The 24,443-nt window shown below is 38.1% G+C and overlaps 1 protein-coding gene across 2 annotated transcripts in view; it reads left to right on the forward strand.

Annotated features, from left to right (window-relative positions):
* Window positions 1–24,443, forward strand: part of NUP205 (nucleoporin 205) — an 85,540-nt gene that overhangs the window by 16,455 nt on the left and 44,642 nt on the right. For both annotated transcript variants that reach the window (XR_008420169.1, XM_053896879.1), the window contains exons 8-19: window positions 4,362–4,537; window positions 8,413–8,529; window positions 8,710–8,847; window positions 10,370–10,520; window positions 11,689–11,894; window positions 13,945–14,127; window positions 15,845–15,895; window positions 16,505–16,714; window positions 19,502–19,601; window positions 20,021–20,158; window positions 21,289–21,478; window positions 22,206–22,326. Coding sequence is in view for 1 of the 2 variants with exons in the window: in XM_053896879.1 (XP_053752854.1) it covers window positions 4,362–4,537; window positions 8,413–8,529; window positions 8,710–8,847; window positions 10,370–10,520; window positions 11,689–11,894; window positions 13,945–14,127; window positions 15,845–15,895; window positions 16,505–16,714; window positions 19,502–19,601; window positions 20,021–20,158; window positions 21,289–21,478; window positions 22,206–22,326 (1,781 nt within the window). In the remaining variant the exon portion in view is untranslated. The remainder of the gene's footprint in view (window positions 1–4,361; window positions 4,538–8,412; window positions 8,530–8,709; window positions 8,848–10,369; window positions 10,521–11,688; window positions 11,895–13,944; window positions 14,128–15,844; window positions 15,896–16,504; window positions 16,715–19,501; window positions 19,602–20,020; window positions 20,159–21,288; window positions 21,479–22,205; window positions 22,327–24,443) is intronic.

The raw sequence follows: 24,443 nt of genomic DNA on the forward strand, positions 1-24,443 counted from the left end.
GGCTCCGTCAGTTGAGCGTCCGACTTTGGCTCAGGTCACGATCTCACAGTTTGTGAGTTCGAGCCCCGCGTCGGGCTCTGTGCTGACAGTTCAGAGCCTGGAGCCTGCTTCGGATTCTGTCTCCCTCTCTGTCCCTCCCCACTCATACTTTGTCTCTCTCTCAAAAATAAAAAATAAAACATTAAAAAAAAAAAAGTAAAATTTTGAAATGGCAGTATCACAATAATTTTTTAAATTAAAATTTATAATTTCTTTTTTTTACGTTTTCTTCCTTGGTTTCACAAAATAATTTTTCACAAATTAAAAACTAGTATTATTTTAAAAGAAAATACATTAGAAAGGAGATATTTGGATCAGTTAAGAATGGATGTGGAAGTCTGATTTAATAGTCTATGACCGACTATAGCATATCCTGTTCTGCTGTTGACATTCATGTAGTTCTCATACTATAGTGGTTTCACAGGACGAGAACTATGTTTTTGTTGTAATTTGAAGCCCAAAGAACTGTCACTTGTTTTTATGGTAGATCTGGAAAGATTTTATTAAGGTTGATTATCCATATCAGTGTTTTCTAGTTGTGGAGTGTCAACAGATTCTAGTATCTTATCAATTATGTGAATCTAGAACGTTTTGTTCACTAGTGTCCTACTGTTCACAAGGAGACTGCAGAAGGCATATTTTTTTTTTTTTTGTATTAGGGGGTCTTTCTTTGGCCAAGTATTTTTTTTCAAAAATTTTTTTTAATGTTTATTCATTTTTGAGAGAGAGAGATAGAGACAGAGACAGAGCATGGAGGGGTGGGGTCAGAAAGAGAAGGAGACACAGAATCCGAAGGAGGCTCCAGGCTGTGAGCTGTCAGCACAGAGCCTGACGTGGGGCCCGAACTCACCGACTGCGAGATCATGACCCGAGCTGAAGTCAGGCGCTTAACCGACTGAGCCACCCAGGCGCGCTGGGCAAGTATTTTTTATATTAAAGCTAATTCATGGCTAATTAGACATTCATATTCGTGCATAACTTCTATTTCTGAACTATACCTCTTAGTCATTTGCAAGTCTTATTTTAATACTTGTCTGGCATAAAATTATCCTTTAAACTTTTAAGTGGGTATGTGGTACTTAACTTCATATATTGTGATTTACTGTACTCTTGCCCTCATCTGGAAGGGTACAGAAGAATGTGTTACAGTTTGCTATTGATGAGAATAGGCTTAGGATTCCATACCTAGTTTCGAGTCCCAAATCTTTGGCTACTTCTTCTCTTTAGTTTTACATGTTCATATTTTTTTATAAGTTTGATAATTAGGGGTACTATAATTAAACATTTTTAAACTAAAAAAGTTTCTGAAATTTGAATTTTAAAAAGTGCTAGAATTCAGGGGTGCCTGGGTGGGTCAGTCGGTTAAGCATCCGACTTCGGCTCGGGTCATGATCTCACGGCTCGTGGGTTTGAGCCCCGCGTCGGGCTCTGTACTGACAGCTCGGAGCCTGGAGCCTGCTTCAGATTCTGTGTCTTTCTCTCTCTCTGCCCCTAACCCACTCGCATCCTGTCTCTGTCTCTCTAAAAAATAAATAAACATTAAAAAAAAATTTTTTTTTTTAAAAGTGCTAGAATTCAGATATTAATGCTGCTTTATTACCTAAATAGTCTTCAAGAAATAGTTCTTGAATTGATCATCATGCAGTTTTAATTCCAGTATTTCTGAATTCAAGTGAAGGTTTGTAATTAATAATTATTATTAATATTTAATTTATAATCTTAATAAGTATTATTAGTCAAAATAAAAACAACTATTTTGTTCTCAAGGAGTTTGTATGGTATGGGTGGGCTTTATTTCAAAATGCAAAATAAAACATAAAAGCTCATTATTTTCCTCTGGTTGAGGCTCTTGGCTTCTATCTGTTCCTGACCCCTTCCAAGGCAATGAAAATTGGTGGTACTTTGAGGGATACCTGGGTTGCTCAGTCAGTTGAGTGTCTGACTCGATTTTGGCTCAGGTCATGATCTCACAGTTTTGTGAGTTCGAGCCCCAACGTCAGGCTATGTGCCGACAGCACAGAACCTGCTTAAGATTCTCTTCTCTCTCTCTGTCCCTCCCCTGCTCGCACTCTCTCTTTCTTAAAGAAAAGGAAAAAGAAAATGTACTTTGAGTAGCGCACTATGTATTTGATTTGTATGATGCTCAAGGAGAATAAACTATGTAGCAGTTCTTATCCAAAGCCGGATTACCACAAGGTTACCTAGCAATTTATATGTACATTTAAAAGAAGTAAATAGCAATCTATTTCTTGAGGACATAACGGTACCTATGACATATTTTACCAAAAAATTGAACATAAGTAAAGTCTCTGTAGATCAAACTGCCAACTTTTAATATAAACAGAGGACAGAGGAATATGTTAACTGTACCACTGGGATGGATATCAAACCATTGTGGAAACTACAGGATAAAAGTCTAGTTTCTACTGCAGATAAGGGCAAGGGAAAAATTGAAAAGATACAGGAGGAGCCCACTACAGAGGTATCACTCAAACGCAATCTGTAGATCTTAATTGGATTCTGATTCAAGCAAACAGATTGCACAAAAGACGAAAAGCAAAAATCCAAACTAAAATCTTTTATAACATTCATGGGGCGGTTGTAAATTTGATTACTTTGTGGATATTTGATACTGAGGAATTTTTTGAAGATTTAATGATATTGAGATATAATGGTATTTGTATGTATCACTTATTTTTCTTTTGTTTTTAAAGAATCTTTTTGAGTTGTATACTGAAATACTTATGAGTGAAATATTGAATAGTCTGGCATTTGCTTTCATCTAATTTGGAAATGCATGGAGATCTAGAGGAGATAAGTTTAACTGTAAATGGATAGATAATATCGAAGCTAGATGATGGGGTGTGTGGTTTTCATTATATTGGTCTATATATTGATAGATACCTGTTTGAAGTTTTTCAAATAAAAAGCTAAAAAAAGTTACAAGTAGACCAGTTTGTCTTTAGGTTAAGGTTTAGTTTTTAAGTTTTGCTACTTGGGTACCAAATTAGAAGAGTTACTTAGGTGGTCATGTTCAGGTTTTGGTCTTATTAGTTGTGAAGACTTTTTCTGAATGATCTAGTTCATTTCATTGAGATTAAAGCATCAGTTTGTTAATATTTTGATAATAATTCCCTGATTATACCAGAATTACATCATGTATCTCTGAAGAAATTATTTATCACTCATGTTACTGAGAAGAGCACATGGTTTCCTTTTTCTTTTTCTTCTTTTCTTCTTTCTCACAAGTGTTGTTTCTTACAGGAATACAAGGTTGGTATATCATTTAAATCCAGGTTAACATATAGTGTAATAATGATTTCTGGGATAGAGTTTAGTACTTTGAATGCCCATTGCTCATCCCAACAAGTGCCCTCCTTAATCCCTATCACCCATTTAGCCCATCTCCTGACCCAACGCCCCCTCCAGCGACCCTCCATTTGTTCTCTGTATTTTAAGAGTCTCTTATGGCTTGTCTCCCTCTCATTTTTTATCTTATTTTCACTTCTCTTCCCCTATGATTATCTGTTTTGTTTTTTAAACTACACATATGAGTGAAATCATGGTATTTTGTCTTTCAGTGACTTACTTCGCTTAGCATAATACACTCTAGTTCCATTCACATTGTTGCAAATGGCAAGATTTCATTCTTTTTGATCACCAAGTAATAATTCTGTTTGTGTGTGTGTGTGTTTTAAAAATATACACACACACACACACACACACATGCATATACAACGTGCGTATGTGTGTGTGTGTGTATATATGCACACATACATATATACACACTACATCTTCTTTATCCATTCATGAGTTAGTGGACATTTGGGCTCTTTCCATACTTTGGCTATTGTCAATAGGAGTACATGGTTTTCTTTCTTTCTTTTTTTTATTATTAAAAAAATTTTTTTGTGTGTGTTTATTCATTTTTGAAAGACAGAGACAGAGCATGAGCAGGGGAGGGGCAGAGAGAGAGGGAGACACAGAATCTAAAGCAGGCCAGGCTCCAGGCTCTGAGCTGGCAGCACAGAGCCCGATGTGGGGCCTGAACTTACAAACTGCGAGATCATGACCTGAGCCGAAGTCAGACACTCAACTGACTGAGCCACCCAGGTGCCCCATGGTTTTCTAATGTAATTTTTCAGTAGCTCTTTTGAGTTTGTGAGTCAGTTACGGTGGGTACAGTCTTAGTTTTAACATAGACATGCTTGAAGGTTGAGAAGATAACCTGAATTTTGAAATATCAGCAGAATATTATGAAATACTATAGTCTAGTTTAATAACTTTTTCTCCATGTGCTGTTTTTTAAAATATATTTCTAGCTCTGGCTGAATTCACAGAAGCAGATGAAACAATGGCAGAGCTTGCAATTGCTGACAATGTTTTCCTGTTTCTCACTGAATCCGTGGTGGTGTCAGAAAACTTCTATCAGGAGGAATTTTATATTCGTAGAATCCATAATCTCATCACAGATTTCCTTGCACTCATGCCAATGAAGGTATGTGTAATAATATAGGATGAGTAAAAAGTAGTAGAAGATTTTTAAGAAATAATAGAACCGATCAATTAGCTAACTTTATGTTTGAGAAACTAGTAAAATATTTTACTGCAGACCGTAATTTGACAATAGTTGTGTTACAGCTTTTGAATTAGTAACTCATGAAAATGAAATAAGACCTGTTAACTGAGAATAAGCTTAAAAGAACAATATATTTGACACTGAGAATAGTTAATAAGGAGAAAGTAATAGTTAAATCACTATGGGTAGAAAAGTATTAATACCATGCTATCCCAGGGATCAGTGCTTAGGTTTGCCTTATTGATATATTTTTACATATGATTTGGAAGAGCCATAGTGGAAAATTTCCAGTTTTATAGATAATTGTTTAGACTCTTAATTAGTATATAAATGGGCTTCTGCTTGCTTACAAGTAATGCAAAGGCTACTTTTGAATAAAGAATTCAAGCTATCAGTATGATCTATAACTATGAGCCATGTCAGATGGTTTCTTGAGAGTGTGTGTGTTTTGTGCAGTATTGTGCCAAGAAAGCCATCAAAGTGGGGGCAGGAAGTAAATGAGGGAGTAAAGCCCTATGAATTCACTTTTTATGTGTGTATTTTAAAAAGCACTCCAGGGCCTCCTGGCTGGCTCATTTGGTTAAGCGTCTGACTCTTGCCTTCAGCTAAGGTCATGATCTCACAGTTCGTGGGCTCAAACCCCATGTTGGTCTCCATGCTGGCAGCGCAGAACCTGCTTGGGATTCTCTGTCTCCCTCTCTCTCTGCCCCTCCCCTGCTTGAGCTCTCTCTGTTTCTCAAAATAAATTAACAAATATTAAAATAAATAAATAAAATAAAACATAAAAAAGCACCCCAGAGTACCTACATTTGTAATATTGTGTGGTTTTGGTACCATACCTCCTGAAACACATAAGGCAAATGGAAAAGGTACCTCAAATGGCAACAAACAAGGAGTGCATTGCTTATTCATTATTTAACGAATTAAGTGTTTGTTGAGTTTCTTCTGTGTGCCAGGTGCTATGTATTCTAGGTGTTGTGAAGAAGACCAGTAAGTAGGAGACTCATTCGTTATCAGCAAAGAATTTAGAATCTAGTTGGAGAGGTATAGATAGTGAACTACTATGAATTTATATAGGCTAAGGATAGCTCCCTTAGGACTAGAATAGTCAAGGAATACTTGGAAGAACGTTTTTTAAGTTTATTTATTTTGAGAGAGAGAGAGGGAGGGAGCACGTGTATGCATGAGCAGGGGATGGACAGAGAGAGAGGGAGATAGAGGATCCCAAGCCTGACATGGGGCTCAGTCTCATGAACTGTGAGATCATGACCTGAGCTGAAATCAAGACTCTGGATGTTTGACCGACTGTGCCACCCGGGTGCCCCATTCAAGGAATACTTTAACAGATAACCTGAACCCTCAGTAACCTTGGAGGACTTGATAGATTAACACCACAGAATTTTGGAATAGGAAGAAGCCTGCTAATCCTTTCATTTTACATTTGTAGAAATGAAGCCTTAGAAAGCTTAAGACTTAGAGTTTTTCCTAATCAGTAGTCCAGATACGACTTTGATTATGGAAAGATAATCAGTGGTTCGAATAGGGTAAACAGTTCACACAATTGGGGATACTGGAAGGTTTTTTTTGATACAGGAGTATTTAGGTTATCTGTCTCTTCTTGAACAAACTGGTTTGTATCTGTCAGTGAATTTGTCCTTTTCGTTCAGATTGATTGACATTAAAGTTATTCCTAATACTCCTTTATTATACTGTTTATGTATATAGGTTCTGTAATGATGTTTCCTTTCTTATTCTTAATTTTGATAGTTTGTATCTTTTTGTTTCTTAATTAGCCTGGCTAGAGGCTTATCAATTTTATTGATCTTTCCAAAGAACCACCTTTTGGCCTCATTGATTTTCTTTTCTTTTCTTTTTTTTTTTTTTTTTAATGTTTTATTGTTTATTGTTGAGACGGGGAGGGAGGGGCAGAGAGAGAAGGAGAGAGGATCCTGTGCTGTCAGCACAGAGCCCAATGTGGGGCTCGAACTCACAAACTATGAGATCATGACCTGAGCTGAAATCAAGGGTCGGACGCTTAACCCACTTAAGCCACCCAGACGCCCCTCCTTGATTTTCTTTTACTTTGTTTTGCTATCATTGATTTCTGCTCTTTATTTTTTTCTCCCTTTTGCTTTGGGTTTAATTTTCGCTTCTCATTTCAGTTTCTCTAGAACACTTATCTCTTAATTACTGCTTTAGGCTGTGTCACATAAATTTTGATATGTTGCTTTCTTTTTTGTTCAATTTAATATGTATTGTAATTTTCCTTGAGGCTTCTTTGATCGATGAGTTATTTAAAAGTGGCATTGTTTAATTTCCAGATATTTGGGAGCTTCTAGGTGTCTCTCTGCAACTGGTTTCTAGGTTATTTTAGTTGTGGTCAGAGAACATACTTTATAGGATTTCAGTTATCTTAAATTTGCTGAGGTTTGTTTTACGTTTGAGAATATGGTCAACTTGGAAAATGTCCTGTGTGCACATGAAAGGAATGTATATTCTGTTGCTGTTATGTGGAGTATTCCGTAAATGCCAGTTAGGTAAAGTTGCTAATAGTGTTTAAGTCTTCGACGTCCTTACTAATTTCACATACTCGTTCTATTGAATAATGAGAGAGGGAGGCGCCTGGGTGGCTCAGTTGGTTGGGCTTCTGACTTCAGCTCAGCTCATGATCTCCTAGCTCGTGAGTTCAAGCGCTGCGTTGGGCTCTTGCTGACAGCTTGGAGCCTGGAACCTGCTTTGGATTCTGTGTCTCCCTCTCTCTCTGCCCCTCCCCTGCTTGTGCTCTGTCTCTCTCTCTCAAAAATAACTAAATATTAAAAAATAATGAGAGAGGAGTGTTGAAATCCTCACCTGTAATTGTGGGTTTGTCTAGCTTTTTTTTTTTTTTTAATGTTTATTTATTTTTGATAGAGAGAAAGAACAAGTTGGGAAAGGGCAGAGAGAGAGGGAGACACAGAATCTGAAACAGGCTCCAGGCTCCCAGCTGCCAGTCCAGAGCCCAATGGCCTCAAACCCATGAACTGTGAGATCATGACCTGAGCCAAAGTAGGACGCTTAACTGACTGAGCCACCCAGGCGCCCCCCCCGCCTTTTATTTTATTAAAAAATTTTTTTATTTAACGTTTACTTATTTTTGGGACAGAGAGAGCGAACATGAGCAGGGGAGGGGCAGAGAGAGAGGGAGACACAAAATCCAAAGCAGGCTCCAGGCTCTGAGCTGTCAGCACAGAGCCCGATGCTGGGCTCGACCTCAAGAGCTGTGAGCTCATGACCTGAGCCGAAGTCGGACGCTCAACCGACTGAGCCACCCAGGCGCCCCAGTTCACATGAATGTTTATAAGGTAATGGTTCTCAGCCAGGGCAATAATAGTGTTCAGAGCATGCTGGGGAAATGAATGCCACCAGTGTTGCTTGTTATAATATCTGTGGTGGAGTTGTTGATAGCCAGGAGGTAGCTCAGGGGTGCTAAACTGTGCTGCAGTGGTCAGGATGATGCAGCCCAGTGAAGAAATGTCCTGTCGAAAACGTAGTAACGTTCCCGTTCAGAAACACTGTTGTTAAACTCACTTTCTCTGTAGTGGAAAATGCATTGAAGTTTTAAGATATAAATTATGGATGGTGATATCATACTAAAATTCCTAGTATATTTTGTTATGTCATTAAAGTGGAATAGATGTTATAACAGGTTTTCTTTTGTGTAATCACTTTTAGACAGTTGGCTGGTTTCCTGTTTTCAGTATTATTAACCCATATAATAAATTTCCCTATTAAACTGTATGCAATGCATTTAATAGGTAAAACAGTTGAGGAATCGGGCAGATGAAGATGCTCGAATGATTCACATGAGTATGCAGATGGGTAATGAACCTCCCATTTCACTTAGAAGGGATCTGGAACACTTAATGCTCTTGGTAAGCCATTACATTGGATGCATGGTCATCTCTCCCTCCTTCCATTATTTACTCCCTAACTTTGGGAAAGTTCAGCTGTAAGATCTTAAATAATTGAGTTCCATAAAAATGTAAATTTTCAATTCAAGGTAATTTTTGAGTGAGAGGCATTTTCACCCAGTGTCTGCTTATTCTTTGCAGATTGGTGAGCTATATAAAAAGAACCCTTTTAATCTGGAGCTTGCTCTGGAATATTGGTGTCCCTCAGAGCCTCTTCAGACTTCCACTATCATAGGTTCTTACCTTGGGGTGGCTCATCAGCGACCCCCTCAACGCCAGGTAAGCTCTTAGTTTTTCTGTTTTTCTGCCTTGGTGTAAGTGGGAGTCTTGAACCGTGAAGAAATGTTAATTCCTAATTGCTGTTAACACAAATGACTACTTGTGTAACCTTTAGAAATTTGCACTTTTTTCCTTTTTGAAATTTGAAAGTGTTAAATTTAAGTTCTGATCATTTTGGAGTTTATGTAGTCAGTCTTATGTAACATATTAGCTACATGTCCAATCGTAGAAAGGTGTCTAGTCTTTCTATGTGTCACTTGCTTGAATGTTACTGGTATTTATTTATTAGTTTGTCCCCAGTAGGCATGACAATAACCCATTATACACCATTCTTAACAAGTTAGGGAGGTTAGGATAGGTGTAGGTACTAAAAGGAAAGGCTGAGAAGTTAGAATTGATGACAATGAATCAGTAAAAAATGTAGGAAAAAGTCCATTTTCTGTCCTATATTAACTAAAGTATGATACACAGTAGCAAATAAGATGGATTGCAGTATCGATCTTCATCTTTTGGGATTTCCTATTCTGGATTCTTTCATGTTGAATAATTTTTAGTTATGCTAGAGGCTGAGATCACACACCTTTTCTTTTTACTGCATTTGTTACATTTATTGTTTCACTTTTCTCCCCATTTACAAAAATGTCTTGGAGAAGGAGTGATTAAAATTTTTGAAGATTAAAACAATCCTTATATTATGAAATATTTGAAACATGGAAGAGAGAATAATTATAGTGAACACCCAACATCTTAATTTAACAGCTGTTAACATTTTGCCTCGTTTGCTTCATCCACTGCTGTTATTTTTACTACTTTTATTTTTCTGGAGTACATGAAAGTAACTTATAGACAGCATGACGTTTCACCTTTTACTGGATAAGTGACTATCTCTTAAAAATAAGGATAATTTTCTCCATCATTAGAAAAATCACTGTTCTAATAGATCTAACAATAACTTCTAGAGACCAGTAACATTTTCAGTTCTCAAATCCAACCAATGAGACTGAGTGTCTGAATAGCATTTTTATTTGTTAATAGATTTAAGGAATAAGCAAAGATAAAAGGGAAAACCAAGAAGTGGATTTACAGAACAGGAATGTGGGAATGTGGTATTAGCCAGAACACAAAACGGTATTTTTAGGCTACCCTCCAAAATTCTTTCAGGTTCCTAGGTCTTCATACTAAATTTGACTGGGATTCAGGAACCGTGGGTTCCAAGTATATTTGACTTTGCTGGTTTATTTTAGAGGAGTAAATTTCTTCGATTGTTTTACATATTTAAAATGTGAGTAGCCTTATGTCCTGTGGCATTGAGATGTTTTGAAACAAATGTGCTTTTTGTTCACAGAAAATTCTATAATTGATTAAGTTGCTAGTGACAATCTTGAAAAAATAATTTTTCATGAGTAGAATACCAAATTATTTTATCTTTGAGGCATTAAATCAGTGCACTTAGTTTTAGTTCATATGTAGTCTTCACTAGTTAGTCCATGCTATGTAAACTATTGATTTTTCCCTATTTCAGGTCGTCTTGTCAAAGTTTGTTAGGCAAATGGGTGACCTGTTGCCTCCAACGATTTACATTCCTTATTTGAAAATGCTCCAAGGATTAGCCAATGGGCCCCAGTGCGCCCACTACTGTTTCAGCTTGCTTAAAGTCAACGGTAGTAGTCACGGTAAGAGAAACTTGGATGTTATCTGAGTTTGTTGTGACATTGTTTTGTTTGGGTTTTTTGAGAGAGAATGAGCGGGGGAGGGTCAGAGAGAGACTCCCAAGCAGGCTGTGTGCTGTGAGCATGGAGCCTGACATGGAGCTCAATCTCACGAACTGTGAGATCATGACCTGAGCCAAAATTAAGAGTCGGACGCTTAACCAGCTGAACCACCCAGGTGCCCCATGACATTCTTGAACTCACTATTCCCCTGCCTGTTAAAGAATATTGGTTACTTGTACTAAGTTTTACTAGGTGTATAAATTATTTTTATGATAATGGGAAAGGAGTACCTTGGGAACTTTATGCATAGTGATGCCTTAATTATGGTCTCATAGGTTGGGGAGTTTTACCATTGACTTTGTTAAATACAATTCAGTTTAAGAAATCAGAATTGATATATAAAAACTTCCAAGAACACATCTGGTATTCAGTGCATACTATATACCCTTGCCATATGATTTTGATTTTTTTTAATTCATAAGTACTTGTTTTCTAAATTTCTCTTCTTACAGTTTCTCTGTCAACCCTCTCCCAATTTCCTCATTTAATTTTCAGACTTGAGTCTGGTTAAATTGAAACACTGGAAAAGAGAAGAGAAAGAAATAGTTATTAAACATCTGCTTGGTAGGTCCCATGATTGGAATTGAGCTCTGCCTAGCTCCAAGGCCAGTGTTTTGACTACTCTGTCAAGGCCTGCTTATCTTGCCCTGTGCTTGGTATGTAGTGGAGTAGTGTAAATTACAAATCTAGACTGTCCTTATCTCTCTCTGTGGGAATTTAAGCTCACGTTTGGGAATTAGCTGTTGGGGAAAGGAGCCCCGTGTAGTCACAGGACAACACAGAGAACTCTTATGGATATAAAATAGGTAACTGACATCCAAGTAATTTACCTTTGCATGTGCCTGGGTACCACCTGTTCTTAGCCCTGAAGAAAAATTAATCCAGAGATTGAGCTCACAGATGGATTCTACCCCATTTTCAACACACTGCTTATTCTAGACAAGACAACATACTCTGCTTATCTAGGATAAAGGCACAGTTTATTGTTTTCAGTTTTTTTTCTCCCTCCATTTCCAAGCTAATGCATAGACATTTTTGAAAGAAAATTTTATGCTGTCTTTCTTTACAGTTGAAAATATTCAGGGAACAGGTGGCAGTCCTGTTTCCTGGGAACATTTCTTCCACTCCTTAATGCTCTACCATGAGCATCTCCGGAAGGATCTTCCAAGTGCAGATAGTGTCCAGTACCGTCACCTTCCTTCACGTGGCATCACCCAGAAGGAGCAGGATGGACTGATTGCCTTTTTACAGCTCACATCCACCATCATTACTTGGGTAATTATCATCCACAGTATGTAAGAGTGTAATTTTATTTGTTTTCTAGCACGGGGGCATTTTAAGAAGATCCCAGACGCTTGTGAAATGCTTGAAGTTTATAAGTGATGAGTATTGCACACAGAATTCTGTTTTTAGGCTCTGTGCTTCTTTACCTTCAGAGGATGTAACGGTAGCTCTACTTATTGCCGTCAGCTAAGGTGAAAATAATAAATGGCATGTGCCTGAAAGAAAATAGAAGGGCAAACAAGAATCAGTGTTTGGATTCACATCCTTCTAGAAGGTTCCCTAGCGTAGGTATTTGTTGGTGTGTATCTATGCGTAAAGAATATTTTTAAAAATTTGTTTTTTTTTTTTAATTTCAGAAAGCACAAGCAGGGGAGGGGGCGGAAGGGGAGATAGAGACAGAGACATTGAGAGAATATTAAGCAGGCTCCACACTGAGCACAAAGCCTGATGTGGGGCTCAATCCCATGACCCTAGGTTCTTGACCTGAGCTATATCAACAGTCGGACATTCAACCGACTGAGCCACGCAGGTGCCCCAAGAATTTTTTTTCAATTTTTACTTTAAAAAATTTTTAGTTAGAGAGAGAGCAGGGGAGGGGATGGGGGGTGGGGGGGGGAGAGAGAAAGAAAGAAAGAAAGAAAGAAAGAAAGAAAGAAAGAAAGAAAGAAAGAAAGAAAGAAAGAAAGAAAGAAAGAAAAGAAAGAAAGAAAGAAAATCTTAAGCAGGCTCCATGCTCAGCACCGAGCCCATTGCAGTACTGGATCCCATGACCATGAGGTCATGACTTGCGCCAAAATCAAGAGTCAGACGCTCAACCAACTGAGCTACCTAGGTGCCCTGCCCCAAGAAATTTTTTATTATCATTATTTTTAATGTTTATTCATTTTTGAGAGAGAGACAGAGTGAGAGCGGGGGGAGGGGCAGAGAGAGGGAGACACAGAATCTGAAGCAGGCTCCAGGCTCTGAGCCGTCAGCACAGAGGCGGACACAGGGTTTGAACTCACTTACCATGAGATCATGACCTGAGCCGAAGTGTGACACTTAACTGACTGACCCACCCAGGCACCCCAAGAATATTTTTAATTAAAAAGAAAAGTTATTTACTGAATTACTCTTTTATTCTCTCCTTACACCAAACCATCTCATCTGCTACTGCCAAATTAGTCTTTAAATTTTTTTTAAATGTTTATTTATGTTGAGAGAGAGCATGTGCAAACAGTGGATGGGTGGGGTGGCGGGGGAAGAGAGGGAGAGGGAGAGAGAAAGAGAGAGAGAGAGAGAGAAAATCTCAAGTAGGCTCTGTGCTGCCAGTGTAGAGCCTGACTCAGGACTCAGTCTCAACAACCGGGGGGACCATGCATGACCTGAGCCAGAATCAAGAGTCAGATGCTTAACCAACTGGACCACCCAGGAGCCCCCCAAATTAGTCTTCATAAGAAACATTAGTTTCATTATATAATTTCTCTGCTCAGAAATCTCTTCTACTTGTTTCTCTTATACCCTAGAGCAAAGTTGTGTAGACATTCTGTCTTGAAGATAGGAATAGTGTTTTTGTAGTTTTTCCAGGATTAACATTATTAAACATTAAAACATGAAGATAGTAATTACTTCTTATTGAATTAAAACGGAGTGGTATTTGATACCATATATATCTTCATTTTTTTCTCAAAAATTGAAATGGCATTTATTCATATAGTAAAAAATATATTACATTGTTTCAGGCAGGATTGACAGTGCTTAGGTTAAGATTTATGTGACCCCGGCCGACCATTTATCTCGTATGTATTATTGTCCTCGCTTAGAGCTATAAAAGGAATTGTAAAAGGCTGTTTCTCCCCTCTTCTTTACATTGACTGAGCAGTAATCTGATATGATCCACTGATAGACTTCACACATAAGCCGTAAGCTTCTCTTTGTTTTAGTATGTATTAGGCCTTTGAATACTCAGTATAAGTGCTAGCAATTTAGATTATTGCTGGTCATTTTTCTTAGCTTTTAAAAATGGAAAGTCCTTCTTGTTCTTTTTGTGTTCAATTCCCAGAGTGAAAACGCTCGTCTGGCACTCTGTGAGCATCCTCAGTGGACCCCGGTTGTGGTGATCCTGGGACTCCTGCAATGCAGCATTCCCCCTGTTCTAAAAGCAGAGCTGCTCAAGACCCTTGCAGCTTTTGGAAAATCTCCTGAAATTGCTGCTTCCCTCTGGCAGTCGTTGGAATACACTCAGGTAGTATTACAAGCTCTCTTATTTATTACAGTTTGGAAAGTGAGGCTTGATACTGTGGCAGAAGCAAGAGCATCCAGTTCGCAACTCCCAGTATACCGTGACCTTCCCAGTTAGACAGTTACGACTGTAGTACCGAGCATGGCAGCAGAAACGAACCACCTTGGGTTTTTCTCTTGGATCAGTCGACAGCTTCACTAGGTTACTGGAGATGGGTTCTTCTCTTAAGACTTTGTTTTGCAGTGTCTGTGAGAAATTAATAAATGGACAGAATTCCTCAACTCGTCTTTGAGACCAGGAGGATAAGAGCCCTCAGGCATTATTTGTACTCATTAAATGTGGGGAACATCAGCTTTTCTTTTTTGCTTCGTCTGTGTCCTCCTGTCCCACACGAGAAGAATGAAGAATCTCTCTTTCAACTTTCTTTAGACGTAAAGCGTATTGGCATTTTTCTGTGAAGGCGTAGTTATTCAATGTATATGCTAAATTTAAAAAGGAGACTAATGATGTGCTTTACAGAAATAACTCTAGGAAAATGGTGAGATGGAATATGTGTTTGTCTAAAAAACACTGCAACATACAGGTGCCGGTGATTGTAACTTTGTTTTGAAGCAGTAAAATATTCTAGTTATTTTCTAACCTGTGTCCTGAAGATGTAATGATACTTAGCAAGAGCAAAATGAAGGGAGCTGGTATGTCCCGAGAGGCTGAGTCACTTCTGGTTTAGTATTAATGCTTCATTTTTGCATTTCAAAGTGTGTCAGTACTTCATGTCCTGAGTGCTTATACTGCTCCTTTATAACGAAAATGCAATATGAGTGGGTTTAGACATTTCTATCCTTAGACCAAGACTTCTTTTTTTTTTTTTTTTTTGGAATTGGAGAAGATATTTTATTATTTTTTTTTTTTATTTTATTTTATTTTATTTTATTTTATTTTTTTACTTCAAAAGATTATTTATTTATTTATTTATTTTTAATTTTTTTTTTAATTTTTTAATATATGAAATTTACTGTCAAATTGGTTTCCATACAACACCCAGTGCTCATCCCAAAAGGTGCCCTCCTCAATACCCATCACCCACCCTCCCCTCCCTCCCACCCTGCCCTCCCTCCCACCCCCCATCAACCCTCAGTTTGTTCTCAGTTTTTAACAGTCTCTTATGCTTAGACCAAGACTTCTTTTTAAAGGCTGCTGCCTGATAGTATATTTTCAACTTGTAAGAATGTCAAGTAACATGACATTAAGCGTAATTAACTATACCATATACTGTTCTATGTTCCTAGCAAGGTCAGGTCGGAACAGCTTAAACTCAAAACTTTTGCCCACATAAGAAACCTGTTCAAACCTGTTCTTGACAAATTTAATTATTGGTTTTCTGGTGCTAATAGTAGGGCTGGTCTTGAACACTGGTGAGATTTTTGTCCCATAAATCCTCTTAAGATTCATTCCTGGAATATCTCAGGAAATTTGCTGAAAATACATCTCATGTGCACTTAGAAACCATCAGTTTTCTGAAGCCCAGATAATTGGAGCTTCTACCTGAACCCTGCACAGTTGCTGATGAAAGTCCATCAGAGACTTCTCAATTGTCCTTTCTGATTAGCATCATAAGATACACACACCTGTGGGTGTGAATATGACTGTTTATATTACAGAGTCACTGCTTTTCATTGAGGAGTAGGGAATGCTTCTAACATCTCATTCTTATTATTTTAAGATACTGCAGACCGTAAGGGTTCCAAGCCAGAGGCAAGCGATTGGTATCGAGGTAAAGTTTTCCTTTGAGTTTAAATGCTCTACTCGTACATTCACATGATGAAAGTTAACAAAAAGTATTCTTATACCCTGTGAGGTTCCTTATAATTTTCAAGCTTAATATGTTTTCATTTGAAGTGTTGTCTGGTCAGTGTTGAAATGGACATGACATTTTTCCTGAGAGGAACCAAAATACTTCAGGTTTCAGAGTTGGGGAAGGATGTTCTACGGCAGCCACCCAAACTGAAAGTTTGCGTTGAACCCAGTTTAATTGGATTACTTGGGTCAACCTGAAGTGAGAATTTACTTGTTTTAGTTTCTTTGCTTCTCTCTCTACACTCCCCCTCTCTTTTTCATAAAGAAACATAGAAGATTTCTATTTTTAATTCACACCTGGGAACAATACATGGGAATTTGAAATTCTTCCATCTGATTAATTCAATTTATATGATACTGTGGTGTCTTTTCCTCTAAATGAAGAATGGTGAGATAACGTATCTTTTGGTGTGATGATAATTATGATGACTAGCTCAGTACTAGTGAGTCAATGTCTGCAAAATGTTGTGTACTTTATAGCTGATGGTTTCATATTACTAAATTTCTTTATTTTTTCTTTTGGAAGGTTGAACTAAATGAAATAGAATCCCGGTGTGAAGAATACCCGTTGACTCGGGCCTTTTGCCAGCTTATTAGTACCCTGGTGGAGAGCTCATTTCCTTCTAATTTAGGTGCTGGCCTGAGGCCCCCTGGCTTTGACCCTTATTTGCAGTTCCTTAGAGATTCTGTGTTTCTCCGATTCCGCACAAGAGCTTACCGGAGAGCAGCTGAAAAGGTAATATACAGAGAAAACCTATTTTCTCCTTACTCGTTTATTGCTGATTTTTCTCTTATTAAAGGTATGAGATGCTGTAAATTCATTTTAGCTTTTGGCAGTCAGTAAAATTCATAGTTTTAACACAGAGATGTCCGTGATCTGATTAGTTTATGTGCATTAAAAAAAATGAATTTGGGCAGTAAAACCAAAGCACTGACTTTTTAGTGACCGGTAATTCAATTGATACAAATTCATAGTTACTCAGATCCTTAACTGAACAAATTTTGACCAAAATTGAACCAAAAATGTCACACCTTTGTCAGTTGGAAACATATCATCCTTTATTGAGGTGATTTAGTTTAGAGATTGAAATAAGTTGAAACTTGCACACCAATTTCTCTTGATTAGTAGCACTTCTGGATTATGGAGTCTTGTCTTGATAGGAAGATGTATTGTGTGTGATCTGTCAGTTATGTTTGCCAGGGATGGAGGCTGAGGGAGCACTGACATTTACATACGTATTTCCTCTGGTTGCGACACACTCGCAACTGAACTTACTGTATATATCATCTTACGTAATTCCGTTATTACTGTGAGGCAGGTACTATGAACATTCCCATTTTACAGATGGAGGCTTAGCAAGGTTAAGGAACTTGCCTAAGGTCCAGAACCAGGATTTGAACCTGGGACTCTGATTCCAGATTCAAGCTCATAACCACTAAGCTATGTAAGAGACCCTTTCAGGTTTTGACGTAATTCGCTTAGTCTATAATATTGTTTATTGCCTCGCAGAATACGCTTGGATGTATCTTGTAGGGACATTTCTACTTTATAATTTGCTGTTTTTGAACCTGTTGGGTTTATTTGTTGTTATATTAGTGATTATAAAAATAATTTTGTTTGTGTTAATTTGGGACAATTAGGAAACTATAGAAAAATGTAAGAAGAAATTATATTATCCATAATCCTGTTGCCAAAGGAAGGATAACGTATCCTTCTTCATATATACGTATATCCATATGTGTACACACACACACACACACACACACACACACACACATACACACGCTTAAATTGAGATAGTTAACATTCGTTTGTATCTCTTTTTGGCCACTAAATACACTGTCATGAGCACTTTTTCATGCCATCAAAGATTCTTTGAAGACCATCTCTTCATTGATTGCATAATCATTACTTGTATGTAGCATGATGTACGTATTCATTATTACCCTTTCATTGGACACAGTTTGTTTCTAATACTTAGTCCCAAATAACTGAAACTCATTTTTTGTCTGTTTTATGATTTTTGCTTCTCACATAGTTAAAATAAATACTGGGAGTGGTGTACATTTAAGTCCTAAAATTACCTCTTTAACATCTATTTCCTTATTGGATGAAAACAATGACAGCAGCCATGACTTGTTAATAAAAGTCATTTCAGATGCTGAATAATGGATGCTGGTAATTGTGACCTCTTCAGCAAAATGCTCTGATACGTTTTCACACTTGTCTCAAGTACCTTATTTGCCTTTTCTTAAAAAGGTCGTTATGACCTAAGGGTTTAGATCTTGAGTCAGCCATGTTCTTGCCAGGGGTTACTGTTTTTCATTCATGCATCTGGACCCTTCCAGTGCTGCTGTTTCCCCTAGTTACCACTGATTTCAGTTCCACCCCAACATATTTACCCTCAGGCATTTTTCCTCAACTTCATGGATTCTTTTCACTTGAAAGTCTTCTTCAGGTTTAACTTCTGTCACTGTATTTTAGAACAGTAGCTTCTCACAAAAACAGTGCTTTACATTGAGATAAATAACATAGACATAGAGCTAGTATATATTTTTATAAATCCTAAAATCATTCATTATGTGGTGATAATAAGCCTTTTTTACTTAAATAAATGATCTTGAAGTTTTTGGAAAATATAGATAGTGGATAATTTAAAAATAATAATAAAAAAAATCACTGTATAATCCTAATTCCTAGACTCAGCCTTGATAAAATTATGTGTAGTGGAAATTATTTTAAAATAATAATTTAAAAAACCACCCTAACTGCAGTTACCGGCCTCAGCCTTAATAAATTCTTTGCAGTGGAATTGTTTTTAGAACAAAGTTTTAATTTTGCCATCTATACTATTATACATGTTTTTCCTTTGGCATAAATATTTTTCCTCGTTATATAGCTTTTAAAAATCATTTTTTTTAACATTTATTTTTGAGAGAGAGAGAGAGAAAGATCACAAGCAGGGGAGGGGCAGAGAGAGAGGGAGACACAGAATCAGAAACAGGCTCCAGGCTCTGAGCTGTCAGCACAGAGCCAGATGCGGAGCTCGAACTCACAGACCATGAGATCATGACCCGAGCCAAAGCTGGATATTTAACCAACTGAACCACCCAGGTGCCCCTTAAAAAACTATTTTTAACAAAAAGATATTAATGGGTCCATTAGGGGCAAGCGCCCCTTGAGTCTTCTTAACTTGTTTGGCTAGAGTCATATAAGATAGAATACTGGTCTGGGAATAGAAGTCCAGGGCTTAATTTCCAGCATGTTTGCTACCAAGCTTTATGGTTTGGGGAAGTTATTCATGCTCTGAGCTTCATTAGCTTTCTTTGTGATATAAGGGCAGTTAGATGATTTCTCGGCCCCTTTACAACCTGAGAATTTTAGAGAAAATGTGAAATATTTGACACTTTGGAGAAGGGACTTCAGTCACGTTCTGGAGAAAAGTGGGAGGAATGAAAAGCTTAATAAGGCCATCACCTTGGACTGTTTTATTATTACTGTAATATTTGTCTCTTTCTATAGTGGGAAGTTGCTGAGGTTGTTTTGGAAGTGTTTTATAAATTGCTCAGAGATTATGAGCCTCAACTTGAAGATTTTGTAGACCAGTTTGTGGAATTACAAGGTAATTTATCACTTCCAAGTATGCTGTCAACTATTGATAAAGCTATTTATAACTTCTATATATAAGATACAGATTATTTCTAAGTTAATGAATTAAGTTGGGATATAATCTTTTTTTGTTACATTGTTTTAGTTATTTTAATTGTTCTGAGCAAGAGAAAATAAAGTAAAATTTTGCTGAATGAAAGAAAGAACACCTCCTTATAGATCCTGTAAGGAGTTAACATAGGTTACTAACTACTATGAGCAAATCAGCCCTTTGGGAATTACCACTGTGTACAGTTTGTGCCATTGTCTCTAAATTGAAAGTAGCCCGTTTAGATGCCGTTTAATTTACAAGTCTCATATATTTCATATAAATCAAGGGTATGACAAAAATACTAACTGTCCATCTCCTGGACTGTGTTATGTTCTATTTAGGAGAAGAAATCATAGCCTACAAACCACCAGGATTTAGTCTGATGTATCATCTTCTGAATGAGTCACCAACGTTGGAGCTTGCTCTTAGTTTGCTGGAGGAAGGCGTTAAGCAGCTGGATACCTATGCCCCTTTCCCTGGTGTGTGCCTGAATGTCTTAACGTCTTGAAATCAGTTTTGATATTTTCTTTTTTTATAAATGGAGGTTTGAAAGAGATGATTTTTGAAGTCCTTTTTCACTGTAAGATTCTCTGTATCCACAGTGGTGGTTTCAGTGAGTCATACAAGCGAAGTATATTAAAAGTGAAAGAGTAAGGTACAGAGACTGTCAGTAGAACTGTGTTTCATTGCATGGTCTTTTATAGGTAATTATAATGATCTTTCTTTCACTTTGATGTCTCTAATGTGCTTACATTTAAATCTAATGTACTTTTTGTTTCTTGTCTGTATGGTATTTGTCGAGGCACTTACTATCGTGCCTGATACATAGTGTTTGATAAATTTCACTTAATATCATTATTACTGCTAATTATCATGGTTTATTGAGTGCTTCGTATGTACTTGGTGCTGTTAAGAGCACATTTAACACATTTAATCTGTACAAAAGCCCTTTGTGGTAGATGTTATTACTTCCAGTTTGTAAATAAGGAAGTTGTGCAAGAGAGAGGTTTTGCATCTTTATCTGCAGCAAGTTTTAGGGCTGTGATTTGAATTTAGGCAGTTTGGCTCTAGAGCCCATGTATTTTAAATTTGAATGGTGGGTTTATGGGTGATCCTTGTTCAAATTCTCAATTTCTTTATTTGCACGTTTTCTGCAATGAGCATGTATCACTCTAAATCGCTTACTAGGTCTTGGCACCATTCACACTGACATTCAAAGATAAAAATCTTTGTTGTGGGGGCCGTCCTGTGCTTTGTAGGCTCTACCCACTAGATCCCTGTAGTGCTTTCCCAGTTGTGACAACCAAAAGTATCTCCAGACCTTGCCAGGTGTCTTCTGGGGCCTAAATCACCCCCATCCGAGAACCATTGCTTTAAATAATCAAGGAAGAGATCAGGGAAAATGACGAGAGGCCATTGCATACAAAGAATCCTGAGTTACCAAATTACTGTGAATTGCTCGAGTGAACAGTTTTATGAAGTTGCTGCTGTAAGTGATCTTCTGAGGGCTTTTTGAGTCCAGAATTTGTCCTTTAGCTTGTTTTCCTAAGAACTATATGTTTTTAAGATTCATGTAGAACTTTCTAATTTTCTTTGTAATTTTTTCTAGGGAAGAAACATCTGGAGAAAGCAGTGCAGCACTGCCTTGCCCTTCTCAATCTTACTCTGCAAAAGGAAAATCTCTTTATGGATCTTCTAAGAGAGAGTCAGCTAGCTCTAATAGTCTCTCCTTTAGAACAGCTATTACAGGGAATCAATCCCAGAACTAAGAAGGCCGATAATGTGGTGAATATTGCCAGGTAAGTTACATTTGTAGGTAGAAAAATGTCTAAATAAAATCACGTGGGCATTCTACCTTTGATTTCCAAATCTGATCAGATCTCTCATTCATTACTTGGCGAGTGGGGTAAGTGGGGCTCATTTTGTTCTTACCTTCCTTAGCCCCTCTGATTTTTACAATTCTTTTTCTTCTTCCTTAATGGATTCTGTTCCTAAACATTTCTAAGTATAAAATGACATTACTTTGGTACTATTTGTCTCCTGTAGGGAGACTGGGTGTTCGGAGGACAAGGCTAGGGAGCAAACTTCTCACTGTATATGTCCTAGCTTCCAGTGGCTTGCTTGGCACTGTTTGTTTTGTGACTTACAGAGACAGCACCCTGATTACTGTCTTCAGTTTCACATGACGTTCTCCTTGTGTGCGTGTCTATTCCAAATTCCCCCTTTTAATAAGGACAGCAGTCGTTGGACCAGGGTTTTCCCTGATGACTTCACGTTAACTTGACTGACTGTGTCTACAAAGACCCTGTTTCCAAAAGTTCACTTTGGGTTCAGATATCGGCGATTGAATTTTGGAGGAATGCAGTTCAACCCGTAATAGACCGTATCTAGTTAGAATGGAAGTCATTGTCTAATTTACCCAAGAGTGCTCTACGACCCTGATTCTATATGTTCTTTGTTGAGAAGAGTGTTTTAAAAGCCAAAAGTTGTGTCACATTGTTCCTCAAATGTTTTCTTGTTTTAAAGATACCTATATCATGGCAATACTAATCCCGAATTGGCTTTTGAAAGTGCCAAGATCCTCTGCTGTATCTCTTGTAACTCCAATATTCAGATAAAATTGGTTGGAGATTTCACACATGACCAGGTAACTGATGTTCTTGTTATTTCTTAATGTTTATTTATTTTTTGAGAGAGAGAGAGGGAGAGGGAGGGAACAGAGAGAGATGGGGACAGAGGATCTGAAGCAGGCTCCATGCTGACAGCAGAGAGCCTGATGCGGAGCCCGAACTCACAAACTGTGAGATACGACCTGAGCTGAAGTCGGATGCTTCACTGACCGAGCCACAGATACCCCATGTTGTTACTTATGGGTCATTCTGAGTACGTATGGAAGTCACAGTTGTCTATTAGAGGAATCATATTCTTGTTTATGAAAAAATTCTGTGAGAGTAAGTAGATTTATGTATGACGGTGAAACCTGTTCATCAACTGGGCTGTGATTCGTGTTTGCGGATGTCGCTATCCACAGTGACAGTGCACAGGCTGTAGTGTGTGATTGTGCTGTCTGTGCTGTCGCGCGTGGACAGGAGGGCGTAGCCGGACTGTTGCTCCTCTAATAGAGCAGTTGAAGTGATGAGGTTTCTAAGTGCAGCTTCTGCTTCTATTTTGCATCTGTTGTTTCTCCCTCTGTCAGTTGGGTACAATCTGAGGGAGCCTCTGCAATTCTCAGTGTTTCTCACTGTTGAGTTGTCTACTTCTGTGGCTTTCTGGTGACTTACATTTGTGTCACTTCATTGGCTATTGCACTATAGACAGTTTTCAGATGTTCATTTAATCCAATTTATAGTCCCTTTCTATTCCGAATAGCTCGCTGAATAGCTACTATTGGGGAATCTGCTGCTTTTTTTCCCTCTTTGTAGGCGTTTGTCCCATTGTATCTTCATGTTAGAAACCACTGCTTGTAGCTAGTTATATTTTGTTGTGTCCTCCTTCGCAGTGTTTTAAAACAGGGACTACTCTGGCATTTTGGATGGGACAGATCTTCATTTTGTGTGTCACTCTTGCTCATATTGCAAGACTCTTAGCATCCCTAGTCCCCTAACACTGTCTGTCAGTAGTAAACTCTGGTTGTGACAACTCAGAAGGCTCTCACATATTTCTTTTTGTCTTTTTTTGAGTTTATTTATTTATTTTGAGAAAGAGTATTAGCAGGGGAGGGGCAGAGAGAGAGAATCCCAAGCAGGCTCTGCTCTGTCAGCACAGAGCCCAATATGGGGCTTGAACTCAAACCATGAGATTGTGACCCGAGCTGAAATCAAGAGTTGGGCACTTAACCCACTGAGCTACCCAGGTGCCCCTGGTGTCACATATTTCCCAAAGTGCCATCTGGAGTGTCAGTACCACCCAGGTTGAGAACCACTGTTTATAGTAAAATATTGATGTCTAATCTGGCCTTTGGATGAGGTTCTTGAAAACTACATGATAGGGGATGTAGTAGGTGAGGTTCTCAGCTCACTCATATTAAAAAAATGTTTTTAATGTTTATTTATTTTTGACAGAGACAGAGCATGAGCAGGGGAGGGGCAGAGAGAAAGGGAGACACAGAATCCGAAGCAGGCTCTAGGCTGTGAGCTATCAGCACAGAGCCCGACGCGGGGCTCGAACTCACAAACCGTGAGATCATGACCTGAGCTGAAGTTGCATGCTTAACCGAGTCAGTCAAGGTGCTCCTCACTCATATACATTTGAGTATGAATTATTATGACCAGTTTTAACATCCTGCTATATTTCTCGAGGAGATTAAGTAGTATCTAATCTCTCAGCCCAGAAACATAAAACTGGTGACAGGCAAAACATTTGTAAAGAGAGAAGATGAGAATTTTATATTTTATTTTAGTTAAGATCCCATACCATTGGGTATGTAAATGAAGAGGTCATGAGATGGCAATTTAATGTATTTTTTTTTTTTAAACTGATTTGATTCTTTGGGAAAGAAAATTGGGGAAGCAAGTTTTGAAACCAAGAAAGTGTTAAAAATTTTGTTTCTTGGGGCACCTGAGTGGCTCAGTTGGTTAAGCATCTGACTCTTGATTTCAGCTCAGGTCATGATCTCACGCCTGTGACATCGAGCCCTGTGTTGGGATTCTCTCTCTCTCTCCCTCCCTCCGTCCCTCACTCCCTCTCTCTCTCACTCCCTCTCTCTCTCTCTCTCTCTCTCTCTCCCCCTCTCCCCCTCCCCCATTTTTGCTTGCACTCTCTCCC

Source organism: Panthera pardus, unplaced genomic scaffold (genome assembly GCF_024362965.1).
Source record: "Panthera pardus isolate Hobbes unplaced genomic scaffold, ASM2436296v1 HiC_scaffold_8, whole genome shotgun sequence".
NCBI classification, from domain to species: Eukaryota; Metazoa; Chordata; class Mammalia; order Carnivora; family Felidae; genus Panthera; species Panthera pardus.